The 27,158-nt window shown below is 44.1% G+C and overlaps 1 protein-coding gene and 1 long non-coding RNA gene across 2 annotated transcripts in view; one reads left to right on the top strand and one right to left on the bottom strand.

Moving 5' to 3' along the window:
- Window positions 1-21,572, top strand: part of LOC144580639 (uncharacterized) — a 46,490-nt gene extending 24,918 nt beyond the window's left edge. Inside the window, exon 2 of the long non-coding RNA XR_013530564.1 lies at window positions 11,244-21,572. This is a non-coding gene — a long non-coding RNA (uncharacterized LOC144580639). The remainder of the gene's footprint in view (window positions 1-11,243) is intronic.
- The window catches only part of GNA12 (G protein subunit alpha 12), a 119,264-nt gene that overhangs the window by 58,999 nt on the left and 33,107 nt on the right, over window positions 1-27,158 (bottom strand). The window contains exon 2 of the mRNA XM_002744096.7: window positions 8,752-8,967. Within this exon, the coding sequence (XP_002744142.1) occupies window positions 8,752-8,967 (216 nt within the window). The remainder of the gene's footprint in view (window positions 1-8,751; window positions 8,968-27,158) is intronic.

The following is a 27,158-nucleotide window of genomic DNA, read 5'->3' as shown; positions in this document are numbered from 1 at the left end:
ATGTAATGAAATTCATCATTATTTTCCTTTGGGGTTTCTGGTCTTGCTGCCACGCAAAGTGTTTCGTTATTAACTCTGTTACATCACAATTTTCTACCCTGGGCTACCGATGTTAAAAAACTTCACACTTCATTTTTTTTTCCCCTAGAGGAGTAGATTTTTGAGGTTTATAAGTATATAATACTCTTCATGATTAATGAAATGAAGGGGAAAGGTCAGCATCACAGGCAGAAACACATTATGTTTCTCACCACTGCAGGATCCAAGAACAGCAAATACCTCAGCTTCCTGCTTCTGTGTCCTCAGGCAAGAGCCACCCCAGAGGAAAAGCAAGTGTCCCGCCCACTTCAGAGCTAGGATCAGCACCCAAATAAGCATTAGGCTACCCAGGCTACCCTAAGTTCTTCTCACACCTGTCTGGGTCATTCATTAACTTTGTCACATCAGGCAAATTTCTTCAAGTCTCAGGCCTCAAATGGTGTCAATACCAAATAGGACTTGGTAAGGGAATTTCTCAGGTCCTTCTGACTTAAATATTTGTAAGAAAGCTCTGAATCCCACTATGGAAGTTAATTTAGTGTGAAAGCTTAAAAATTCATACATACATATATTACCAAACCAAAATTAAGAAAGTAATTTCTGACAGTTTAATATCTGAAATAACTATTTTCTCTAGAAATTAACTACCATTTCTGAGATTGTGACTTACCCTACAAGCTAAAAAATGATACAGTCTTCATGTTTAAATATGTGTATTGTACCTGTGCATGTGTGTACATATACAAACATTTTTCAGATAAACAAGCTGTGGTACCTCCATACCTGGGATTACTACTCAGAAATAAGGTAGACTGGCTCATGCCTGTAATCCCAGCACTCTGGGAGGCTAAGGCACAGGATCACCTGAGGTCAGGAGCTCAAGACCAGCCTGGCCAACATGGTGAAACCCCGTCTCTACTAAAAATAGCAAAAAAAAAAAAAAAAAATTAACCAGGTATGGTGTCAGGCGCCTATAATCCCAGCTACTTGGGAGGCTGAGGCAGAACTGCTTGAACCTAGGAGGTGAAGGTTGCAGTGAGCTGAGATTGCACCACTGCACTCCAGCCTGGGCGACAGAGTGACACTCAGTCTAAAAAGAAGGTACACTGGAAAGGGGTGGCATGAGGGAGGCCATGGGAGGTGGTTCTGTATTTCAACTGTGGTGTTACATGTAATAAAGTGACCCAAACTACAAGCACTCACTCACCGATGTCAGTCTCCTGGTTTTCATCCTCTGCTATAATCCTGTAGGATGTAACCACTGGGGGAGACCTCGTGATGCGTACAGGGGACTATCTGTGTAACTTCCTGTGAATCAATAATTAGGTCAAAATGAAAAGTTGAAAAAAAAAAAGAAAAGGGAGTTGGAAAAAATGAACACCTAGCGATAGAATGGTATGAATCAAAAGATGCTTATTGTCAGAGAAAAAAGTGGCAAAGAATGTCAATAGCCAACTCACAAGAGAATAAATGTAAATGGCCAAAAACATATGAAGAGAACCAATAAGTATGAAAAGTCTGACTTATCAAGTTGGCAAAACTTATATAAAACTAAACATATAAACTAAACGTATTATATATATATATCTCTCTCTCTCAATCTATCTAAGACTAAACATATAGAAGTTCAAAGCCATATGGCTGGGGTATGGGGAAAATCTTCTCACACACCTGGTAGGAGGGGCTGGTGCAATTTGCTGGCTTCAGTTTTCACCAATTAAACACTAACTGAATGCTTGAGAAGTCGGCTAGTCCCTGACCAGCAGAGACCAGGAGTGATGCTGTCCCTGGGGTGGGTATCTCTGAGCTGCTATAACCTCTCTCTGCTCCACTCAAGATGGCGACTCTAGGCATCCCTGACCCAGCACATCCATCTCGACACCTGAAGGAATGAGAGATGATGGCCTTCATGGGGACACTGGGGACTACGGGTCTGAAACATGTTTCTTGGCCGAGAGCAAGGCCCCCGGGAAAGAAGACACCAGATGCCATTGTGGGTGACAAAATGAGCACGGGGTTCAGCTCTGCATGCTTTGCCCCTCAGGGACAGGGTCCAGACACACAGAGGCAGCCTGGGCGTACGCACAAAGACAAGCAATGGGCTCCTCAGCAAGCACCCCAAATCTACAGACAGAACACAACAATCTTGGAGCTCACTCTCCCTCAGGGCAGATGCACCAGGAACCCTGAAGCTGCGTGAGCAGTTGGCGAAGCGGCCTGCGAATCCATCCTGATTCTAGGGTATCCAGAAACTGACCACAGATCATCGCCTCCGTCACTGTCACTTACATGTACTTCAAAAGCCTCCACGGGTCCCTCACTTTTATTATCAACATGGCTGCCAAGGCAGTCCTATTTAAGTGTAAGTCAAACTACAGCACGTCTCTGGCCAATTCCTAAGTCCTTCCGGCAGCCCTCAGGGGCCCCTCCACAGGCACCGAGAGCTCTCGCCTGCCACCCACCACTCCAGCCCGCCTCCTGTCAGCCTTCCTGCTGCACTTTGGAGCACGAAGGCTGCTCCCACCTCAGAGCCTCTGCACTTGCCACTCTTCCAGCTAGAAAACTTCTCCCTTCCCCACCACACCCACCGCCTGAGCTTTCCAGTAAATGCCACTCTAGGAAGTTATGTTAGTGAGAGCTAACGCCAAGACACAGAGGCTTGAAAAAAAACAGGCGGAAGGCCACTTCTGCTTGTGGGTCCACTCTGCTCAGATTCTTGACACTGGTCAGCCACCGAGAAGGGGAAGAGGCTGGGGGTAAGGGTTATTTTGCCTGTAGAGCAAGACCCAACACTTAGTCCCAAGGCTATGCTAAACCAAAAGAAGACAGAAAACGTCATCTAGATTTGTGGTCATTGGCTCAACTCTGTTAGCATGGCAGAGAGAAAACAAATGCCAGGGCTGGGCACGGTGGCTCATACCTGTAATCCCAGTGCTTTGGGAAGCCAAGGTAGGCAGATCACCTGAGGTCAGGAGTTCAAGACCAGCCTGGCCAATGTGGTGAAACCCCATCTCTACTAAAAATACCAAAATTAGCTAGGTATGGTGGCAGGCACCTGTAATCCCAGTTGCTTGGGGGAGGATGAGGCTGCAGTGAGCTGAGATTGTGCCACTGCAACAGGGCGAGTGTCAAAAAAAAAAAACCACACAACCAAAAAAACGAATACCAGGAGAGTCAAGAATGTGTGGAAGCTACCTCCCATGGCCGCCCCAGGGATCCATCCAGGCTCCCCCAAGCTGCTCGTCACCTCCTCCCAGGGACAGTTTGCTGGCTGTGAGTCCACAATGCACAGTCTGCCTTGTTGCTGTGGCCAGGTGACTGCGTTCCCATTTGGGAGACTTCCGAGGATGTGCTGGATGGCACTTCGAGGAAGTCACTCTAAAAGGAAGAGGGGAGCTCTCCCTCCCCACCCTCCTGGGCTAGAATGCAGCCGAGAACAGGAGCGCACACCTGGACACTGGGAGAAGGCTGGACAGAGCAAGAAAAGACACAACCTATATTCGCCACTTCATTACTACATTTAATTGACTGGCCACAATTTCAAGAGTAAGTTATGAAAAACAAAAAGTAGTTCCACTTATTCAGGCAATTCTGTACCTAGAGATGTCACTGGCCTGCTTACAGGCCATGTTTAGAGGAAAGTTAGATAGTGAGGATTATTATTAACTAGGTAAGAAGCAAAGAGCTGTACAGAAGATTAGTCAGGAAGCAACCAGTCAGGGTGAACAGTAGGACATGAGGCTAAGGATCAAGACCACCTCTACCCTCAATCATCACACTGCCTCTCTGTGGAGTCTGGGAGAGCCCAGCAGCCGGCCTCACCCTGTCTCATCTCCCCCCGCCCCCCCCCAACAGAACAGGGCCTTGTTCTGTTGCACGGGCTGGAGTGCAGTGGTGCAATCTCTGCTCACTGCAACCTAGACCCCTGGGCTCAAGGAATTCTGCTGTCTCAGTCTCCAGAATAGCTGGGATTATAGGCACCCACCACCATGCATAGATAATTTTCGTATTTTTAGTAGAGATGGGGTTTTGCCACGTTGGCCGGGCTGGTCTTGAACTGACCTCAGGTGATCCACCTGCCGTGGCCTCCCAAAGCAGTGGGATTACAGGTGTGAGTCACCATGCCCAGGCCCTTTTACATGACTCACAGTGGTTTCGGGAAAAGTAACAACTCAGATCTGTGATTGACTACTCTGACACGTCAGTTGTGCCTCACTGTCACAGGTGAGTTTAAACTGCTTGGTGTGGTACATGTGGCTTCAGAGAATGCTGTCTGTGACCTCCAAGACCCGCCTGTACCCAGTGTGCAGCACACAGACTGGGTGGGAACATCCCACCCACTGCTCTAGTTAGGCAGCCCCCACTTCTCCAGAGGTGAGGAAAGGGATGCAGAGTTCATCCACGCCTAAACTGACCACGCGTAGCATCTCCTGGGCCACGTGCCAGGTCCCCTCCTTGCTCCTAGTGGTGACGTGTGCCTGTGAGGCCTTATTCTGCTGCCATCATTTTGCAACCGCAGAGGCCAGGCCCAAAAGGAACCAGCACAGAGAAGCCCAGGAAAGCCCAGGAAAAGGCAGAGAAAACTCCCACCTGTGTCAGTTTTCGGCTCACAAAGCCCCTTTGGTGAAGCCATTTGAGCTGAGGTTTCTGCGCTTGCATCCACAAGCATCCACAAGCATGCCTTCCTGCCTAAAGCCTGCCCAACTCTGCAGGACAGCCCCTGGCTGCACGAGTGTCTGCCCTGCTGGCTGCTTTCCCAGCCTCTGCCTCTGCCTGCTCCCTCTACCACCTCACTCCGCACTGTCTCACTCAGCATGATCAGCCCCGGGTCATCCTACTGCCTTCAGAAGTCTCCTCCAAAGCACCTCTGACCTCCACCAGCCAGGTAGAATTGTCTGCTTTTTTCCTTTATGCTTCATATAGCCTGATTATTTTTCAATCATACTTTTTTTTGGAGACAGGGTCTTGCTTTGTTGCCCAGGCTGCAATCAGTGCAGTGGCACAATCTCAGCTCACTGTAGCCTTGAACCCTGGGCTCCAGCAAACTTCTCACCTCAGCCACCAAACAACTGGGACTACAGGCACGTACCACCTTGCCTGGCTTCACTTATATTTCTTATCACATTTATTACAATGATTTGCTTACATGTCTATGTGTCCTACCAGCTACATGAGGAAATGAGACCTGACCTCGGCACAGGGCCTGGCACACAGAAAGGACTCACTGAAAGAATACCCTGACGTGGCACAGGAGGAGGACTATGACACACAAATCCAGGTCACGAGCTTCACATCAAAGACACTGATGTATCTGTCACACCATTCTAATTAATGAGATCCTAAAATTAAATGGTACACTAAGGCTGGGCCTGGTGGCACACACTTATAATCCCAGCACTTTGGGAGCCCAAGGCAGGAGGATCGCTTGAGCCCAGGAGTTTGAGACCAGCCTGAGCAACATAGTTAGATATCAATGCTATGAAAAAAAAAAAAAAAAAAAGTAAAAATTAGCCAGGTGTGGTGGCGCATGCCTGTCCCAGCTACTCAGGAGGCTGAGGTGGGTGGTTCACTTGAGCCCAGGAGTTCGAGGCTGCAGTGAGCTATGGCCACACTATTGCACTCCAACCTGGAGGACAGAGCAAGACAGCCTCTAAAAAAAAAAAGAAATAAAAGGTATACTTGAAAGCTGATAACTCACGGCAATACCATCCACATACTATATTATAAGCACATTAATGTGCAAGCTATATTTAAAAATGCTAAATTGTATTTTATTAAAAAGGAGGACAGACAAGAAGACAATATTGATATTAGTTATACTAATGGCCAAAGCCTTTCTGTTGAGCATCCTACCACATCTTACTTAACTGAGTTTTGGAAGATAAGGTCTAACGTGTCAAGGTCATCTTCCTTTCCTTTGAAGCCTCAGAAGTGATGGCCATGGGGTGTCTGTTGCCTGTGACCAGCAGTGGACAGCAGTGGCCATGCATGGCAAGAGGCCAGTGGAAAAGAAGGCCAGGCTGCCTCCTCTTTGGAAAGGGAAGATTTCCACCCCCGCCTGCCCCCAACCATGGCCCACCCTGCTCCTCTCAGAGGAGAAAGGGCTGTCACAAGGTAATCACCAAACACAGCCTTTTCCTCCGCTTTTTGTTTCTGTCTCTGACTGGAATGGCAAGAAAAAACAAGACAGCAGAGGGGACAGGGAGATGCCTAGTACCTGGCCGACAGCAATTCTCAAAGCAGCTACAGCTCTTCATAGGAGACTGTCATGGGTGTCAGCAGGGAAAGAAAAAAAGCAAAAAACAAGGCCCCTCATGTTTCTGTTTCCTTCTTTGGAAAATCCTCAATTTCTATCCAAGTTCTAAATGAACGAGAATCTGCCTTCTCAGACTCTGTGAGTTTATGGGGAAAAGGTGTAAACCTCAATTTCACACTGAGATACTGACATGTATTTCCCAATTGTTTCTTATATCCCTGCTCTTTAGGAGATTAAAATTTCCTTTCTACCACAACCACATCTTTCACTTTTCTTCCAAGTCAAAGAAAAGCTTTTGACACTCAGGAAAAAATTCCAAGAGAAACAAGGCTCTACTGAAGGAGTGAGGGAGGGGAGCCCTGGTTAACAGTGAACTTAGTGAGTGTGTTCTTTAAATTTTGCTGTAATTGTGTATTTTGACAAAAATGACTATTAGGGTCCTACTATCTAGCTATTTTAATAAAATGCTCCATTTTTCTTCTGAATAAAAAGCAGCACAAACGTATAAAGTATAGTGATAACAGTCATGTACTCACTACTCAATAAACGAGAATTTATCATCATCTTTGCATTTGGTTATCAGACTTTACAAATGCATTAATGACTTCAACTGTATATTTTTTGTATCTTCAAAGTTTCATGGTCTGAAGCTTAAGATCAAAACAAAGAGATGACTACTGACCTACCTGTGGCCATGTTACCCTAATCATACATGAAGCTCACGTCTAGATTAAAAGCTCGCACTCTGGGCACAGGCTCATTATTGATCTTCTTCACAGCTATATCCCAGCATGTAGCACAGTGTCTCACACAGTAGGTGCTCCATGAATGCAGAATGAATGAATGAGTGAATGAGTGAACAAAGGGAGAAACAAGCAGACGACTTTCAGGCCCAAATTTCTCACCGTGATTATCAAGATGTGGCCTGAGGCAAACCATAACCAGTGTGGGCTTATTTCCATGTGGTGACAATACAAGGGCTTGACTTCCTAAATTGGGAGGTCCCTTCCAGCACCCACACCCTGCATGTTAACATTAGGAGGAATTAGGGGAAGAATATAAGGAAACTGAACTGAGAGGACTATTAACAGACTATGTAGCACCTCTCAGACGAATGAGGAAAAATAAAAATTACTCTACAGAATGAAGATGGGTAAAAGATATGAATAGGGCACGGCATGGTGCTCACGCCTGTAATCCCAGCACTTTAGAAGGCTGAGGCGGGTGGATCACTTGAGGCCAGGAGTTCAAGACCAGCCTGGCCAACATGGTGAAACCCCATCTGTACTAAAAAAAATGTTAGCCAGTGTGGTGGCAGGTGCCTGTAGTCTGACCTACTCAGGAGGCTGAGGTGGGAGAATCACTTGAATCCGCAGGTGGAGGTTGCAGTGAGCTGAGATGGCACCACTGCACTCCAGCCTGGACGACAGAGGGAGACTCCATCTCTAAAAAAAAAAAAAAGATGTTTTCAATAGCAAAATATGAAAAACAATTCAAAGGTACCTCAATGAAAGAAGGAATGGATCCCAGTATCTTTCCACAATGGAGCATCAGAGGGCAGTGAAAAGGAAAGAACCACAGCTATGTGCATCGGCTGAAGAAACTCCAACATATTGAGTGAAAAAGGTGTCACAGAAGCATATATATAGTAAGAAACAATTTTTATAGTTTAAGAATCAGTAAAACTCAAGACTGTCATGTTTACAAATAATGGTTATGGCAAAATCTTAAGAAGGGCAAAGAATTAATGACTTCAACTTGACTCTGGGTGCTCAGAGGGCAAAGGGCTGTGAGAGTCAGAGGCATTTCCAGATACCCTGGGTATATGTTAATTTCAGCTGTGCACATCTATGCTGGTTATAGGAAACACTGTACATTTTATTTTATGGTTAATGTTGAAAGGTAGGAAAAACACAAAAGGCAAATAGGCAAAACCCCCCAAATTTTCTGGCTACAGTTTCAGACCCTAAATGAGTCTAAATAATGGGCCTTTGTGAAGTTTTTAACCCTTAAAAAAAGGGGAAGAAATCTGAAGGGAACAACTGGGCAGGGTCAGATTTGCTTCCGAGGTGCTGTTCTGAAAACATTTGTGATTTGCCCATATCCACAGGTCCAAAGCTGGGAAGCTGTAGTGAGGGGGTGTTATTTCCTACCATGAACAAAGCTCTCTAAAAAACTCAAATTCCGTGGGTTGCACCAGTCCTGACTTTTCTAAGAACCCTTGATATTCTCAGAAGAAAGCTACTGATCTTGCCCAAGTGGCTCTTGCTCCCTCTTGAGCCTTTTACATAGCATCTGCCTCCATCCTGTGTTTTGGTTATTGATCATTACAACTTATGGTGATTTAGCGCCTGCTTGGACTGCTCCACGATTTTTAAGGAAATTCAACTAAAGGTCCAAAATAGTCGTGTAAAAACACACCATCAGCTGTCCAGAAAGAGAGCTCACTCACTCACCAGCTGAAACTCGCTCCTCCGGCTGAAAGCCTCCCTGATGCCAGAATCCCTCCAGAGCGCGCTCAAGGCTGGGACATACAGCTGGAAGGTGGCAGGCTCCACGGGCAGCCCCGCCTTGTTCTCGAAGGCCATCAGGAACATCCCATGCTTCTCATTTTCAGAATACTGCCAAGGAATGCCAAGTTTATCTCGTGCATCGACAAGAACCCTGGAGCCCTAGAAAATAAAAGAGGATTTAATTGTGTTCCAAATACTAAACCACAGCAGAAAACCTCAAAATGGGCATCAATAACTCACAAGCTAGCCAATGTGCAGCCAGAGTTTGTCTCTTGGTTTGTCTGTTTTGTTGTGAAATGCCTTAACTCCTAGGAACATAGCATCACCAAGACAGATAACATGGCTGAAGGCAGTGGCTCACACTGTGATCCCAACACTTTGGGAGGCCAAGGAGGGAGGACTGATTGAGCATAGGAATTTGAGACCAGCCTGGGCAACAGAGCAAGACCCTGCCTCTATGAAAAAAAAAAATTAAATTAAAAACTTAGCTGGACGTGGTTGTGGCTTACCTGTAGTCCCAGCTACTCGGGAGGCTGTGTGGGAAGGCTGAGTGCGGAGGATTGCTTGAGCCCAGGTGGTCAACGCTACAGTCATCTATGAGTGCAGCTCTCTCTCTCTCTATACACACACACACACACACACACACACACACACACACTCACACATTTTGAGACAGAGTTTCATTCTTATTGCCCAGGCTGGAGTACAATGGCGAGATCTTGGCTCCACTACCAACTCCACTACCCAGGTTTAAGCAATTCTCCTGTCTGAGCCTCCTGAATAGCTGGAATTACAGGCATGAACCACCACACCTGGCTAATTTTGTACTTTTAGTAGAGATGGGGTTTCTCCTTGTTGGTCAGGCTGGTCTCAAACTCCTGACCTCAGGTGATCTGCCTGCCTCAGCCTCCCAAAGTGTTGGAATGACAGGCATGAGCCACCATGTCTGGCCTTTGCAGCTCTATATTCTAGCTTGGGCAACAGAGCAAGACCCTGTCTCAAAAAAAAAACAAAAACAAAAAAAAAAACAGAAAGAAAAAAAAGAAAACAGATGTACATAAGCACCATAGAAAGAAGTCTGCCTTTTACTATCACTCATTTGCAAAGTTACTGGAAAAGAGACAATTAAGGGAGGAGGTGGTGGCAACAAATTCAGAAAATTTCACTGGACAATGAAGTATATCAGTAGAAAACCAACTTTTTTTTTTTTGAGATGGAGTTTCACTCTTGTCACCCAGGCTGGAGTGTAATGGCGTCATCTTGACTCACCACAACCTCTGCCTCCTGGGTTTAAGTGATTCTCCTGCCTCAGCCTCCCAAGTAGTGGGGATTATAGGTACCTGGCACCATGCCTGGCTAATTTTTGTCTTTTTAGCTGAGATTACAAGCACCTACCACCATGCACAGCTAAGTTTTGTATTTTTAGTACAGATGGGGTTTCACCATGTGGTTCAGGCTGGTCTCGAACTCCTGACCTCAGCTGATCCACCTGCCTCAGCCTCACCCCAAAAAAACCAACACTTTAACAACAACCCTTTATCTGGGGCATAGGTTCCAAGACCCTCAGTGGATGTCAAAACCTTGAATGGTACCAAACCTATCTGTATTGTTTTTAAAGTCTAATTTATAAATTAGGCACAGTAATAGATTAACAATAGCTAAAAATAAAATACAACAATTATAACAATATACTGTCATGAAAATTATGTAAATGTGGCCTCTCCTTCTCTCTCAAATGTGGTACTACTGTCCTCACGTATTTTCAGTTGGCGGCTGCTGAGGATGAGGGGGATTACTGTACTGCTTTGAGTCCTACCCATGCTACACTGCCATCATCACCAAAATCTGGCAGCTCCTCTATTCCAGAAGATACAACTGCTTCTTCCAGCTTTTTTTTTTTTTTTTTTTTTTTGAGACAAGAGTCTCACTCCATCACCAGGCACCAGGCTGGAGTGCAGTGGCGTGACCTCGGCTCACTACAACCTCCACCTCCCGGGTTCAAGCAATTCTCCTGCCTCAGCTTTCCGAGTAGCTGGGACTACAGGCACGCGCCACCACACCAAGCTATTTAGTAGAGACGAGGTTTCACCATGTTGGCCAGGATGTTCTCGATCTCTTGACCTCATGATCTGCCAGCTTCGGCCTCCTAAAGTGCTGGGATTACAGGCGTGTGCCACTGCGCCCAGCCTTCTTCCAGTTTTAAACGGGTGGGAAAACATACAAATCCAGGCAGTCGGCAGTCACGAGACAGGAAAAGACTAAAATATGACAAGGCAAGTAGCCCACCCGCTGAAACGGGAGCCAGAGGATCATGTTCTAGTTTTAACACCACCATTGTTTGTGATGATGAGAAACCACTTTTCATTCTTTTGCTCATTTCCTCATTGTTAAAAATAAAGTTAATATTTTTCTTCCCTTTCTTACCTCACCTACAGGGTCAAGGGGATGAAGAAATAACCTAAACTAAAATAGTATGAGGGAATGCAGCCAGCCTTTGGAAAATACTGTCTCAGCTAAAACAGCCCCCACGAGCAGTCAGGATGTCTATTTTACCATTCTTAGACTAAAGCTTTGAAATCAGCGAGGCAGTGTCTATGAGAACTTCTGCATTCTTCTGAGGGGCACGCTGCATACTTCCTTGCATGGTCCACACTGGGGTGTGTGCAGAGTGGTCAAGGATCCCGAGAAGGCGACCAAAGAAAAGGCATGTCTGTCCATCTGGAAAAGGCTTCTCGTCTCACAGCAATCTGGGGAACTCAGGCCAGCTGAGAGCAGCACCCTGTCCTCCAATACAGAGAGCACCAGGGTCAACTGCCCACAAGGCACTTACCTATGTTTTTCTTTTTTTTGGAGACAGGGTCTTGCTCTGTCACCCATGCTGGAGTACAGTGGCATGAACATGGCTCACTGCAATCTGGACCTCCTGGGCTCAAGTGATCCTTGCATCTCAGCCTCTCAAGGAGCTGGGACCACAGGCATGCCTCACTATGCCCGGCTAGTTTTTAAATTTGTGTAGAGTCAGGGTCTCACTGTGTTGCCCAGGCTGGTCTCAAACTCCTGGACTCAAGTGATCCTCTGGCCTTAGCCTTCCAAAGCACTAGGAATTACAGGTGTAAGACACTGCATGCAGCCTTTTTTTTTTTTCCTTTAAAGTAACAGTTTTACTGTACTATAATCCATGTATCATAGAACTCATCGATTTAAAGTACACAACTCACTTATCCTAAAAAGCTTCATTTCTAACTTTTAGTTGGCACTCATCCTAAAAAGCTTCATTTCTAAGGGCAGAGTAGATGAATCCATTCTGCCTCCATCAACTCTCTGCTGCAGCATCAATTTGGTGCCTGTAGCTTCCGCTTCTGCCTTGAACCACTGAATCGGTGCAATGATGACCAAAGAGTAGTTAAACCTCTCCCCTCCAGACCCAGCTGACCAGGACGGTCTGGTTAGAGTTGTTATCAAAATTTCTGCCTCAGGACTTCGTCTGTCTGCCACTGGAGACCGTGCCTAATTCTACCAATTCACAAATATCTGTCCAATGTTTATTTATGGCAAAACACTGGACCAGGCACTGTGGGGGAAACAAACTTTAAGAAGCAGTATCTGATACCCAGAAACTCAGTCTGGCTAGAAAGACAAATATGTGGATTAAAAAATACCACCTACTCATGAGTTAAAAAAAAAAAACCTCAGCAAACTAGGAATAGAGAAATTCTTCAACTTGATAAAGAACACTGACAAAAGTCATACAGCTAATCTCATAATTAATGGTGAAAGACTGAATGCTTTCTCTCCAACACTAGGAAAAGACAAAGATGCCTACTTCCGCCACTCTAACATGGTACTGGAAGTTCTAGCCAGTGTGATAAGGTAGGAAAATGAAATAAAAGATCATACAGCTTAGGAAAAGTAGGGGGGGAATAAAAAGATATTACAGATCAGACAGAAAAAAAAAAGGAAAATGCGCAACTACACCTATTTGCGGATAAAAAGATGATCTATGTAGAAAATCCCAAAGTAATCTACCAAAAAAACCTCCTAGAATAAACAAATGGATCCAGCATGGTTATAGAATATAAAGTCAACACTCAAAATTCAATTGTCTTCCTATACGTCAACAATGAACATGTGGAAAGTGAAATAAAAATGCAATATCATTAACAATCACTAAAAAAATGAAATAGGTATAAATCTAACAAAATATGTATAGGACTGTGTGCTGAAAAACACAAAATGTTGATGAAAGAAATTTTAAAAATCTAATAGATATACCATGGTCACGAATTGGAAGATTCAACACAGTAGCAATATCCTTACATTGACAAACAGGGTTAGCACAATTTCCATAAAATCCCAGCCAGATCTTTTATAGATATAAATATGTTTATTCCAAAATTTATATGAAAAAGCACTGAATTAGCCAAAGCCAGTCGGAAAAAGAAAAGTGGGAACAATCAGTCTATCTAATGTTAAGACTTACTATATCGCTATGATAATCAAGACTGGGGTGGTACTGGTGAGGTGACAGACACACAGATCAATGGAACATAACAGAGAACCCAGGGATAGCCCCTGATATAGTTAGCTGACTTCTGTAAAGCTGCAAAAGCAATTAAGAGGAAAACTGCTCTTCAACAAATACTATTGGAGGAACTGAACTTCCATAGGCAAAGAAAATCAGGAAAAAAAATAAATAAGAAAGAAAAAAGAACCTTGACCTAAACCTCACAGCTTATACAAAATCAAATCAAAATGTAAAGCTATAACATAGGAGAATATGTTCAGGATGTAGGGTGTGGTCAAAGTTCTCAGACGTGACTCCAAATGCATGATTCATAAGAGAAAAATATCAATAAACTGAACTTTATCAAAACTAAAATCTTTTGCTCTGCCAAAGACCCTCTTAAGAGGCTGAAAGGAAGCTATAAACTGGGAGAAAATACTTGCCAACCTCACATTTGCCATATCTGACAAAAGACTCATTTAGAATATATAAAGAACATTCAAAACTCAACAGTTAGGCCAGGTGCAGTGGCTCACACCTGTAATCCTAACACTTTGGGAGGCTAAGGGGAGAGGATCACTTGGGGCCGGAAGCTCGAGACCATCCTGGGCAACATAGTGAGACCTCATCTCTAATAAAAAATAAAAAAATTAGCCAGGCATGGTGGTGCATGCCTGTTCCAGCTACACAGTTCCAGCTACACAGGAGGCTGAGACAGGAAGATCACTGGAGCCCAAGAGTTTGAGGTTACAGTCAGCTATGATTGTGTCACTGCACTCCAGTCTGGGTGACAGAGCAAGATCCTGACATACATATATAAATACATACTCAATAGCTTAAAAAACAAACAATCCAGTTAGAAAATGGGCAAAATTCAGCAGGTCATGGAATGAAATGAATAAAGAGAAAAAAAGAGAAATTTAAAAAGGAAATGGGCAAAAGACATGATGAGATATTTTACTGAGAACATATACAAACAGCAAATACCCAAGTGAAAAGATGTTCAAGATCACCAGACATCAGGAAAAAGCAGATTGAGACTTCAGTAAGATATTGCTCTACACCTATTAAAACAGCTTAAAAACAAAACAAAAAACAGCGACACCACCAATACACTGCTGGTGGGAATGTCAAATGGTACAAACTAGAAAACAGTTGGGTGGATTTATACCCAACTGTATATGGACTGTAGTTAACTATTACAAATTACAATAGTTTGTAATTTACAAACTATTGTAGTTTGTAAATAGTTTTGGGATTACAGGCATGAGCCACTGTGCCTGGTTTGTTGAGTTAGTTACTAAAAATGCAACTCCCATACAGCCTAGCAGATGTACTCTGGGGTATTTATCTCAGAAATATAAAAGCTGAGTCCACACAAAAGCCTGTAATCTTCAAAGCAGCTCTATTCATCATAGCTCCAAACTGGAAACAAACTGTGATACACCATACCATGGACTATCATTCAGCAATAAAAAGGAATTCACTGCTGAAATGCAGCAACCCGCATGAAGCTCTAGGACATTATGTTAAACAAAAAGTCAATCTCAAAAGATCATGCACTATGTGATTCTGTTTATATAACGTTCTTGAAGTGACAAAATTATAGAGATTCACAGTTGCCAGGGAACTGACAAAAGATGGACAACAGATTCACAGTTGCCAGGGGTTAGTAATGGGAAAGACGGGGAGAAGTGACTACAAAGGGGCAGCATCTAGAAAGAGATCTTTGTGGTCTCAACTGTGGTGGTGGTTACAGAAATCTACATAGGTGATGAAAAGGTGCAGAACCACAAACACACAGTTCCAAAGTCCATTTCCTAATTTCAATATCATACTGAAATTATGTGTATCCTAACTTTGGGAAAAACTGCATATCTCTCTGCACTATCTTTGCAAGCTCCTGTGAACCTATACTTATTTAAAATAAAAAGTTTAAGTTAATTAGCAACCACGGCAAAGTTCCAACTATGTGATATGGGGAGGGAAGGTTAGCAGAGGCCAAAGGAAAGAGATGAGTAGGAAAAGGTGAGGCTTGCTAAAATCCTAACTGGAGATGGTCTCAAACTGAACTTTCAGAAGTGTGAGTTCATCTGACCAAGTGTCAACTGTGGACTAGAATCTTCTAGTGTTTATTTTCCTTAGAGGGAAAATGTGACTTAAATAATCTCTCCACTTTCCTTTCTCCCACTTTGATTCCTCATGAGTCTTCCTCACCTCCCCACTTACTTTGACTATACCACACCAAACTCTTGCCTTTCCAAAAGGACAAAACCAAAAAGGTTCAAGAACCCAAGGAAACAAAGGCAATTGCTCTTTTCCCTACTATGCACAACAAAAACTTTCTCAGCACAGGGAAGGCAGCACAGGGATTTCGCAGGGAAGGAGTGGCTAAAGCAGGAGTGCCATCAGGAACCCCTAAGGGCTCTCACCCCAGGTGCTTTCTACAAGGTCTCAGGCAAAGGATCTCAGTGCCTTTGTAAAATCAGAAAAAAGGCTCTCCTCCATCTAGGCGGACGCAGCTAAGCCTGGCAACGGTGGTTTGGATGGGTTTCAGCCTCCACTACCCTCCCAACTGGGTCACCAACCCTCCTGCTATCCGGGAAGGCCCTGCTCATCCAACTCAAATACAGAAATTGGGTCTGACTCGCCAGGTACCTTTTCAGGGGCTCCTTTTACAAATTAAAAGTTTAGCTTCGCAAGGAGTACAACCTTACTCAGAAGTTAAATCAAATCAATAACTCCTAGGAAGTTTCATTTTTATATGTCAAAGACAAAGTCCAGGGGCCAAGGGAGACTTGGAAGGTCAAAGGTCATTTACTGCAGCACTACGCAAACCAAGCCTTCCCCAACTATCAGGGTGAGCATAGATAGACTTGGCTTACAAACACACACAGGCAAAACCAGCCCACGAAACAGTAGTCTGTATTCCCACCGCACAATCTGCCCAAGCAGGCTGGAGCTGGTCCAAATGAACTGCTGCACCCAACCACAAGAAAAGACTCCTTATTTCTCCTTTTCAAAACCCAAGAAAGGTGGCTAAACTGCTGATGAGCTTTAAATTACAAGAGTTAACAAGAGTTTAAAGTCATTTTCTAGATCTTTTTCCCTTCATCTGAAAAAAAGATGTCTCTCTTTTGCCCTTTTACATTCATTCTAGTCAAAAACTGCTCTCCACCAGCTTTGTTCTGAAAATCCAAATCTGAGTTCCAGGGAAGTTTTCTACTTGGGGACATCTGCTTAAATTCTGAGTCCCCCTTTTTTCCTTTTTAGAGATGTAAGCTCTCTGTGGAGTTTAAAGCCTATAGCAACAACGTATTTACCGTACTTCCATAGAACTGATAGTTACACATTTTGCCATCAGTATATAGAGTTGCTAAAGTCTTACAAGTAAAATACTAGCATAGGAGGCATATTGTAGTAATAAACCTTGTACGCCTATCCTTTTCTAATAAAAGACCAATTTTCTAAAACACAAAAGCCAAGAAAATCCTAAGACTCACATACACTTAAAAAAAAAAACAAGAACAAAGACAACTTACTTAAGTCTCTTTAATGGCTAAGAGAAAAATCCTTTCAGTAATGATGTTACTGAAGTATTACTTGTTTGAACAACCATACATTTTACTGGGTTCCCCAAACATAAACAGTTCAAGTCTCAAGCAGTTGGATGACTTCATCTCAATACAATGTCACACTTCAAACTGTTCAGAGAGCACATTTTTAAGACAACTTATAAATCCAGCAATTTAAACTTCTAGTCAAAGAATAGATTCCCTATGTGCTGGGGATGCAGATTTCTTGGGGGGGGGTGGTCTTTTTTTTTTTTGCTGGATGAAGACCAAAAACTGCAAATCCTGTTATCTCATTTCAAAATAGATTATGTTAGTTTAGCCCCTAATCAAACTAAATCTTCTAAGATTAGTCATTCCTTAGTGAAATCTTCTCATAATAAATATCAAAGCTAGGATAGACGCAAAATGCTGTAAGATAATATGAGCCTTTTCTACAAGATGAAACAGTTACATTAAGACAAATGGAAGGTTTTGGATGTTCACTCAGGCAACAGCATGTAGACTTGGAAAGCTCTGTTTTTTAAAAACCCACTCGGCTGAGTTGTTTGCCTTTGGCCGCCATCCAAATAAAAGAAACGCTGCCAGAAGTGTAAACAGGATGCATTTCTTTACGTTGATGAATCCAGCGAGCAAAGACAGCGCCTCTTAGTTCCTCTAGAAAACTGATGTGCAGGATACCTTTTAATGTAAAGGTCAGAGAGAAACTGAAGAAGGGAAGCAGGAAGCCGTGGAAGTAGTCATAGAGCCTCTGCTATTTCACAGCACGGCCCTGGCCCCACCGTAACCCTGCAGGTTTGCCTTTTGGAACAAGTGCACTGTTGTACCGGGTCAGGCGCATTACTTCTCTAAGAAAGCCTACTCTTTGCTCTACCAGTGACTATACTGAGGGCTCACCTCACGCAAAGAAAAGTGCTGGGTAACAAATGCAGAAAAACCCAAAAGGTGGTAAACTTGGCTCCTGCTCTGGGAGAACTTTCGAAACAAGCGCAGCAGCATGATAGGGTCCAAGCAGATAAGTGACAGCCTCAGATGCAGAGGCCAGAGGCCAGCCCCATAACTGGAAGGAGAGGACCGTCACAAGACAGCCAGAATCACCACTGCTGGTGAGGCCTCACTCACAGGCTGTGGAGAGCTAAGAAATCTAGAATTTAGGACCAGGAGCGGTGGCTCACGCCTATAATCCCAGCACTTTGGGAGGCCGAGGTGGGTGGATCACGAGGTCAAGAGATCGAGACCAGCTTGGTCAACATGGTAAAACCCCATCTCTACTAAAAAAAATACAAAAGTTAGCTGGGCATGGTGGTGCATGCCTGTAGTCCCGGCCACTCAGGAGACTAAGGCAGGAGAATTGCTTGAACTCAGGAGTGGAGGTTGCGGTGAGCCAAGATCACACCATTGCACTCCAGCCTGGGTAACAAGAGCGAAACTCCATCTCAAAAAAAGAAAAGGAAAAAAAAGAAATCTGGAATTTACACCGTAAGAAACAGGACAGTCAAAGGCTTTGGAAAAGGAGAATGGCAAGGTGAAAGGCTACCTGCCCTGCAGGTCCCCGGGGTGGGTGGGATGGGCGGCAGGGAAGGAGCAGCTAAAGCAGGAGAGTGATCAGGAGTCCCCAAGTGCTCTCAACAAAAGATGGTGAGATCCCAAACCAGGAATTCACCAAACCTGCAGAGCTGGGAGAGCAGTGAGGGCCCTGTTATGTAAGCACAATACCAACCATTCCCCCCCCACCCCGAGTCAGGTCCACAGGAGGGAATGGCTTGGAAGGGGTGACATTTAGGTAGGTTTTCTACCAATTTAATTTCAATGGGACAGTGGGAAATCCAAGCTAAACTTTTCAAGAAGAGATGGAACTGTAGAGAAAACTCTGGGAAGGGCACAGGAGAAGAAAACTATCATCGTTAGCTTTTTTCAGCTGGCTTGAAAAGGTTTTCCTGAAAGTCAATTAAAAAAAAAAAAAAGGAACTCCAAACTAATCCAGATTTCCCCAGATCTCCTGAACTGGAAAGTGAATCCCCAGTCCGTTTCGAAACTCAAGTGCCAGCAGGCTGGAAACTTCTGAAATCACCCCCGCCACCCCCACCCCGAACACTGCCTCCCCTGGAGCCATGGCCATGGACAGACCTTCTTCCTCTCCTGTTCTTCCGAGGGTCAGGATAAACCTCAGAATCTTCTTTCACTAAAAATTTCACAGCCAGGCGCGGTGGCTCACACCTGTAATCCCAGCACTTTGGGAGGTCGAGGCAGGTGGATCACGAGGTCAAGAGATCAAGACCACCCTGGCCAACATGGTGAAACCCTGTCTTTACTAAAAATACAAAAATTAGCCGGCCGTTTGGCACACGCTTGTAGTCCCAGCTACTTGGGAGGCTGATGTGGAAGAATCGCTTGAATCCGGGAGGCAGAGATTGCAGTGAGCCGAGACTGCGCCACTGTGCTCCAGCTTAGCGACAGAGCAAGACTCCGTCTCAAAAAAAAAAAAAAAAAAATTCACTACATGACAAGCACCAGTACAAGGGGAAACAAAATCATCCTGTTAAGTACAGAAAATATTAGCGAAACTTGAGAACAAACACTAAATATAATTCTAAGGGGAAGAAGCCTGCACACACCACAAACAGGTAATAGCTTCATGTGCTAATTCAGTGTTTTCGAAACTCAAGTCGGGATCTGCACTGTGAAATAATTTAGGAAGCATTTTAAAAAGGAAAATAATATACTGGTAAATAACTAAATAGACTGCAAATAATAAAGGTAAGTGTTCCACAGAATTTGTTTTAGGTAAAATTGATGTCCATATATATGGAAAGACAGCCATATACACGTACGTACACTGGGTTTGGTTCCAGTGGGCTATGGTCTGAGTGCCATTGGGCCAGACCCGTGTAGATGAGCCTGCTACAAGGCTGGCTTTCCCGTGTCCCACCACTTCAAAGCCAATAGGACTGGGCTGAGTGTCAAAAGTCCAAACAGTAACAAGTTGAGTTTTATGAAGAACTGATAACAGACTGCAAAGAAGCTGTGTGAGGAGGTGTAAAAAAAATGGTGAAATCTTTGTCCTTTGGGGGCAGTGGCATTAAGTTGGTTTTGATTAAACATATTCTTGGCCCATTTGTTGGGGCCATCTTGGATTGCACGGTGACGTCTGGGAACCACAGAGCTACCACTCAACATTTTCCACCACTAAAGAAACACATGGAGGAGGGCTGCACGTGGTGGCTCACGCCTGTAATCCTAGCACTTTGGGAGGCTCAGGCAGGAGGATCCCTTGAGCCCAGGAGTTGGAGACCGGCCTGGGAAACTTAGGGAGACCCTGTCTCTATTAAAATAAATAAAGAAATAAATAAAGACATTGAAGAGCATACACAGCTAATGTTCATTTTAGAAAGACTGACTTTTGATGATCAAACATGATGTGCGCAGTGCGTGGTGGCTGTGGCACCCCCATGCAGTGTTCTTTAGAATCCTCCTCCTGATCCAACCTGATCCAGCTGGGGCCTCTGCACCCTGTGGTAAATAAAGGCTCAGAGCCTTTCCACAAAGCCTTTAAATACTGACCAAGGTGCCAAATAAATGAGCAGAGGTAGACATGCATAAAATTCATGGCAGTCTATCAACCAAAAGCCTGCTTCAGAGAAGTCATAACAATATGAATTGTTCATGGGACTAAGCGCCTGCCACATGAAGGATGCTGTGTTAAGTGCTCACGTCCATTCGCTCATTTAGTCTTTGTAACTCTGCGACGGATAGTATTATGCCCATTTTACAAATGAGGAAATGAAAGCTAAAAAAATCACACAGCTATCAAGCCTAACCGAGTTTAAGCTAGAGATTTTTTTTTTTTAATAGAGACAGGGTTACACTGTATCCCCCAGGCTGGAGTGCAGTTGCGCAATCAAAGCTCACTGCAGCCTTGACCTCGTAGGCTCAAACTAGAGATTTTTCAGCTCTGTTCTATATGCTATGAGAGCATCTGGAGAGATAAGGGAGTGGAGAAATGGGCAGCAGGGAGAAGATGTCTGGGCTGCTGCCTGCTCTCACACAGCTTACAGCAGGCATGGAGACTAGAGCCAGAGCTCAGCTGACCTCTGAGAATCCAACATTTCTGATATTCTCTAGAAGATTTTTTTTTAAATAGTAATTCAAATCTCAAAGTATGGGATATGCTGCTAAGCCTGGCTACATTAGAAGAAATTTTGTGAATTCAGACACAACTTGGGTCTAATCTCTCCAGACACTGAAAACACCTCACTCATCTACACTATCTCAGCAGCCCATGTCCCAGCCATGAGGGCTAATGAGCCGTGGACATATGGCCTAGCTGAATTGAGATGTATTATAAATACATATTGGATCTCAAAGACTTAGCATGAAAAAACATGGAAACTTCTGTTTACATTGATTACATGTTGCAACTGTAATATTTGGGATATACTGGATTAAATGTATTATTAAAATCAATTTTCTTTCATTCTTTTTCTTTAATGTGGCTACTAGAAAATTTGAAGTGCAGCCGGGCACAGTGGCTCACACCTGTAATCACAGCACTTTGGGAGGCCAAGGCGGGTGGATCACCTGAGGTAAGGAGTTCGATACCAACCTGGCCAACATGGTGAAACCCCATCTCTATTAAAAGTACAAAAATTACCCAGGCGTGGTGGTGCACGCCTGTAATCCCAGCTACTCAGGAGAATGAGGGAAGACAATTGCTTGAACTCAGGAGGCAGAGGTTGTAGTGAGCTGAGATGGTACCACTGCAGCACTCCAGCCTGGGGGATAGAGTGTGACCGTCTTAAAAAAAAAATAATAATAATTTGTCTCTTTCTGATTATAAAAATGGGTATTTTTTAGTGCAGAAAATAGATAAAATTTAGAAATGCATAAAGGAAATTAAATCCTTAAAAATATTACTACCTAGAAATAACTTATTAACATGTAGTAATCTGTCTTATTCTTTACAGAACATTTTATAACACTTAAAAAATTTTCTAGCAATGTATCATAAACACTTTTCTATGTCATTAAATATTTCAAGATTCCAAGATCTGTAATGGCTGCATAGTAGTCCCAGCTGTGGGACACGCTGAGCTTAAGGCAACCCCTATGGCTGGATGTCGGAATTCTTTCCAGTGTATGGAGAATAGAAACAACAATGCAAGGAACTCCTTGATATATCCTTATTTTCACATATATGGCTATTTTCTTGTGACAAATTCCTAGATGCTGAATTATAAAACTGCTGTGTCAAAAAATGTATACACACATTTTTGAGGTTTTTGATAAATGTTACTAAACTGTTTTCCAGAAAGGTTGTGCCAATTTACACATTTCTGTTTAGTAACTTAATTTTTCCCAAACTTCTTTTTAGTTGATCTATTTGCTTCACAAAAATTGTTCTCCAAAAATATCTAAGCAGTCATATCCTCAAACAACCATTCAAAGAGAAATCATGATAACTAGCAACTGAAAATCAGGTAAATTTAGTGTATGTATACTGACAACCCAAGGTTGGAGAAGAAATGGAAATTGAATAGACACTTAGCTTAAGTTTTTTTTTTTTTTTTGAGATGGAGTCTCGCTCTGTTGCACAGGCTGGAATGCAGTGCCGTGATCTCGGCTCACTGCAACCTCCACCTCCCTGGTTCAAGCAATTCACCTGCCACAGCATCCTTAGTAGCTGGGATTACAGGTGCGTGCCACGATGTCCTGCTAATTTTTTTGTATTTTTAGTAGAGACAGGGTTTCACCATGTTGGCCAGGCTAGTCTTGAACTCTTGACCTGGTGATCTGCATGCCTCAGTCTCCCGAAGTGCTGGGATTACAGGCATGGGCCCAAATAAGGCACCTGGCCCAAATAAGCTTTTATACTGATTTTTATATTTATTTTCCTTTAAGTCCCATTATAATAAAAATGCTTAAATTTCACAAGCATATTTGAATTTCTAGTCTCTTGTTTCCAACAAGAAAACTAGGCTCAGTCAACACTTCAAATACAACTTTTCATATGAAGGTATAAAAAACAATTTAAAACATTTAGCCTGAGTTCTTAGAAGTTTCAAAATCAGAAGAGCCTTGAATTTGATGGGAGATTTACTATTAATTACTGTCTATGTAAACAGAAATATCCTTGAATTAATGAGCATTAAAACAAGGTATAAGACAGAAAACAACAAAAAAACTACCCAGGATAATACAGCAGACTGCTCACTGTTTTCATCCCATGCCTCAAACTATCTGGAGGAAAGTTCAAACTTGGTGATAAGACCAACTGGAAAAAAGCTGAAAGTTAATTTAAGTAGTAAATTACTACTGCAGAAAATAAACTCAATGATAACAAACAGCGCCAAAAATGCACTTGGACAGGGCAATAAATTAAACATCAGCATCAGGCAGCCTCACTAAACAAGACACTCTCGCGTTTCAAATTAAGGGGCCAGTCTTAGGCACAAACACAATCAGAAGAGCAGCCTCTGAGCTCATGATAAACTCTCTATGCCCCGTGGAGGAGCTACAGTGAATTCTTAGGTAAAAGTACCAACAGCTCTATGATCATTTTGGCGCTTTCTTCACAGGACTCAGGCTGCTTAATGAAGTCCTGCTCTTTAGGCACCCATCTCTTCTATGGACTGGATGGGTAACTATTTAGATAACTAAAAGGAAAATCCCAATTTATGCTTCATTTGCAATTACAGAGTTGGTCTCTGCAATTTTCAGTATCTATTCTGGGAATCTGTGAACATGTTTCCTTCTCACGCATACCCCACTCCCTCCTGTAAACAGTGACCACCACATGCAGTGCTGACACCCACCTTGAGCAGTGCCTTCAGTGCTTATGGCCTGCGCTTGGGTTAAGCCACAGCTGGCCTACATGGGCGCTGCTCCCATGCTGCCTGGAAAAGTTGCTTCTGTACCCTCTGCAGATCAGCAAGGGCGGGGGCTGAGCTGACTGTGGCCTTGGAGCCTGTCTGTCCCTGTGGGCTGGCCACTGGCTATAGTAAGGGAGCGCCCAGGTGCTCTGAGTTACCCTGGACCACGCTGTGGTCCTGAATTCAGATGGGATGGAGCGGGGCCTGGGCTGGACAGGAGGACCTCACTCCCCACAGGCTGAAGTGCAGCAGCAGCCTGCAGCTAGGGGAGGAGGTGCACCCTCCTGAGCTCTGGCCTGGCCTGACAGCCAATGCCGTGGCCCCACCTTCCAGAGATAGCTAGAACTTGCCTACTTCCTGCTGCTCCCATGGTTCTCACTTGGGTCCGGCCACCACCCTCTCTCACTGGATTATGGCAAGCCTTCTAAATGGTTCCTTCATGTCCACACTTGTCTATTCTCGAAACCAGCAGCCATGTCAGCCTGCTAAGCCTAGGTTAGCTCTTATCACCCGCTTTGTTCAAAACCCTACAAAGCTCCCATCTCATTCACAAAACACAGTCCTCAGAGGCACAGAACCAGCCTCCTCACTTCTGCCTTGGGCCTCTGCACTTCTGGTTCCTGACAACTGAAACTCTTTACCCCAGATAGCTGCACGGCTCACTTCCTCAATGGTCAGCCAGGACTGGGGCAGGGCAGCTTCTCAGGGAGGGCTGCCCTTGGCCATCTTATCCCAAACTGCACCCCAGGCCCATCCTTCCCACGCTCCGTCCTTGCTTTACTTCCTTGGCCACTTCCGGCTGGCTACCCACCTTTGGTCTACTCAGTATCTCCTGTACAATTCTCTCCCCAGGAGTGTACGCCCCACGAGGACAGGACTCTGCTCTGTTCACGCCCATGTCCCTAGGGCCGGCACACAATGGAGGTTCTCCCTGTTACAGGCAGGATGAACTAAGGGACCCCAGGCTCCTCATCCGCGAAGTAAGGGCAACAGTCCTTCTACTTCTCAGGCCCCGATGAAAAACACTGAAGTAGCAAGCATTTTATATTAGATATTAATTAGATCTGCCTTGTACCAAAGTTGATCAAAAATATACATACCAAACATTTCAATGTATTTTTCACTGAAAATCCCACCCTATCATTGAGGTTAATACATAAATATTGGCCCATACTTTATTTGAAAAAAAAAAATTAGTTGTACAATGGGTCTGAAAATTTCTCTTAAAACTACCTCCTTTTCGTATGTCAAAGACAAAATTAAAAAGCTGACTACTCTGGATACACTGCCTTTGGGGTAGCCCTGCTTCCTGAGGAGCAGGTAAAATAAAAATGAAAAGGCCTCCCTTTCACTTTGGGAGGCCGAGGTGGGTGGATCACCAGGTCAAGAGATCGAGACCATCCTGGTCAACATGGTGAAACCCCGTCTCTACTAAAAATACAAAAAATTAGCTGGGCATGGTGGCGTGTGCCTGTAATCCCAGCTACTTGGGAGGCTGAGGCAGGAGAATTGCCTGAACCCAGGAGGTGGAGGTTGCGGTGAGCCGAGATCGCACCATTGCACTCCAGCCTGGGTAACAAGAGCAAAACTCCATCTCAAAAAAAAAAAAAAAAAAAAAAGAAAAAGAAAAAGCCTATTGACAGGAAAAGATCAAGCTAAAACACAACAGCTTAATTTATTGTGGCAGGTAAATTAAAACTGCAAGCAACTGACAGAGTTTAATAGAAGCAGCAATTTTCACACATCTGGGTATTACTTATTTTCAACTCAATTCAAAAATTTAATACTTTCTCTGTAAATATTACTTAGCAATAAATTCATAGTAAAAATTTCTATGATTAATACAGTACAGATACTCCTTTAAAAGCATTACTGAATTCTGTACCGTCTTCTAGCATTGTACCTTCTCCCGGTCAACAATCGCCTTCTTAGAGGAAAATCGTTTGACATTAGAAAGGGGTCAACTCCAAGAGGGGAGAGGATCACTTATGAGGTACACAGCTGAGTTTTTCAGGGTTTGCTGCACGTATCAGTCTGAGCTGCTATAACAAAACCTCACAGATGAGTGGCCTGAACAGCAGAGATTTCTCTCTCACAGTTCCGGAGGCTGGACAGTCTAAGATGGAGGCCCTGGTAGATGTGGTGTCTGGTGAGGGCCCACTTTCTGGCTTCTAGATGGTGACTTCTCACTGTGTCCTCAGATGGCAGAAGGGGTACAGAAGCTCAGTAAGGTCCCTTTTATAAGGACACTAATCACATTCATGAGGGCTCTGCCCTTGTGACCTAATCACTCCCCAAAGCCCCCACCTCCTAACACCATCACCTTGGGAGTTAGGATTTCAACATGGGAATTTCCGGATGGACACAAGCATTCAGACCACAGCACTGTGAATGAATAAAATAATAACACTATTAGTAATGCTGCTAATAACAACCATGCTACATCCTTTAGAAGGCACTTATTCCTTGGGTTTTGCTAATAATATTTTTAAGTTGGATTCCAAATGACAGACCCCATGGTCACTGCCAAGATAATGAGAAAAGGCCAGGCGCAGCAGCTCATGTCTATAATCCCAGCACTTTGGGAGGCTGAGGTGGTTGGATCACCTCAGGATTTCACATGATGAAATCCTGTCTCTACTAAAAACACAAAATTAGGCAGGTGTGGGCATGGTGGCAGGTGCCTATAATCCCAGCTACTTGGGAGGCTGAGGCTGGAAAATTGCTTGAACCCAGAGGCGGAGGTTGCAGTGAGCCAAGATTACGCCATTGTACTCCAGCTGGGTGAGAGGAAACTCCGCCTCAAAAAAAAAAAAAAAAAGATAATGAGAAAATCTGCGGAAGGAGGCCCTGAAATGGTCTCATTCAACAGGGATACCCAGATCTGCAGCTCAGCCTTTGGAGATGGCAAGTCCCAAGGATCGGAAAAAACAGATGCTTTCTGAGTCAAGTGAGGGGGTTTCATCTCCCAACAGCAAAAAGGAGATCAGAATTGGAAAGAAAATACAGACTATTAAGAAACCTGGCCCAGAGCCCCCGGGCTGGGCACAGGTAGGCTCCAGGGGAACCATTTCAGGTCCAGGGAGGATGCTACACCTGGCTCTCTGTGCACAACCGCAGCTCCCCGCTCCACCGGGTGCCCATAGCACAGTGACTGTGCTGCAAGTGAGGTGAGCTGGCTGATGTCACCACAACTTACATAGAAGACAAAGGAGCAACAAAGCTCCCAGAACTCTGGTTTCTCAGCCTTGGCAGAGAAAGCCCAGGACAACCAGGGTGCTGACATGTTCCAGAAGTGTGGAAGAGTAAGTGCGCCGTTGCTTCTTACCCAGATAAACTTTATGTCATGACCAATTAAGTAACTTTTATCACATTTTTGTTTACTATATAGGCTTTCTAAAAAAA

The sequence above is a fragment of the Callithrix jacchus genome, chromosome 2 (genome assembly GCF_049354715.1).
Source record: "Callithrix jacchus isolate 240 chromosome 2, calJac240_pri, whole genome shotgun sequence".
Lineage (NCBI taxonomy): Eukaryota > Metazoa > Chordata > Mammalia > Primates > Cebidae > Callithrix > Callithrix jacchus.
The sequence above is the reverse complement of the archived record's forward strand: the minus strand, read 5'-3'. Positions and strand labels throughout refer to the sequence as shown.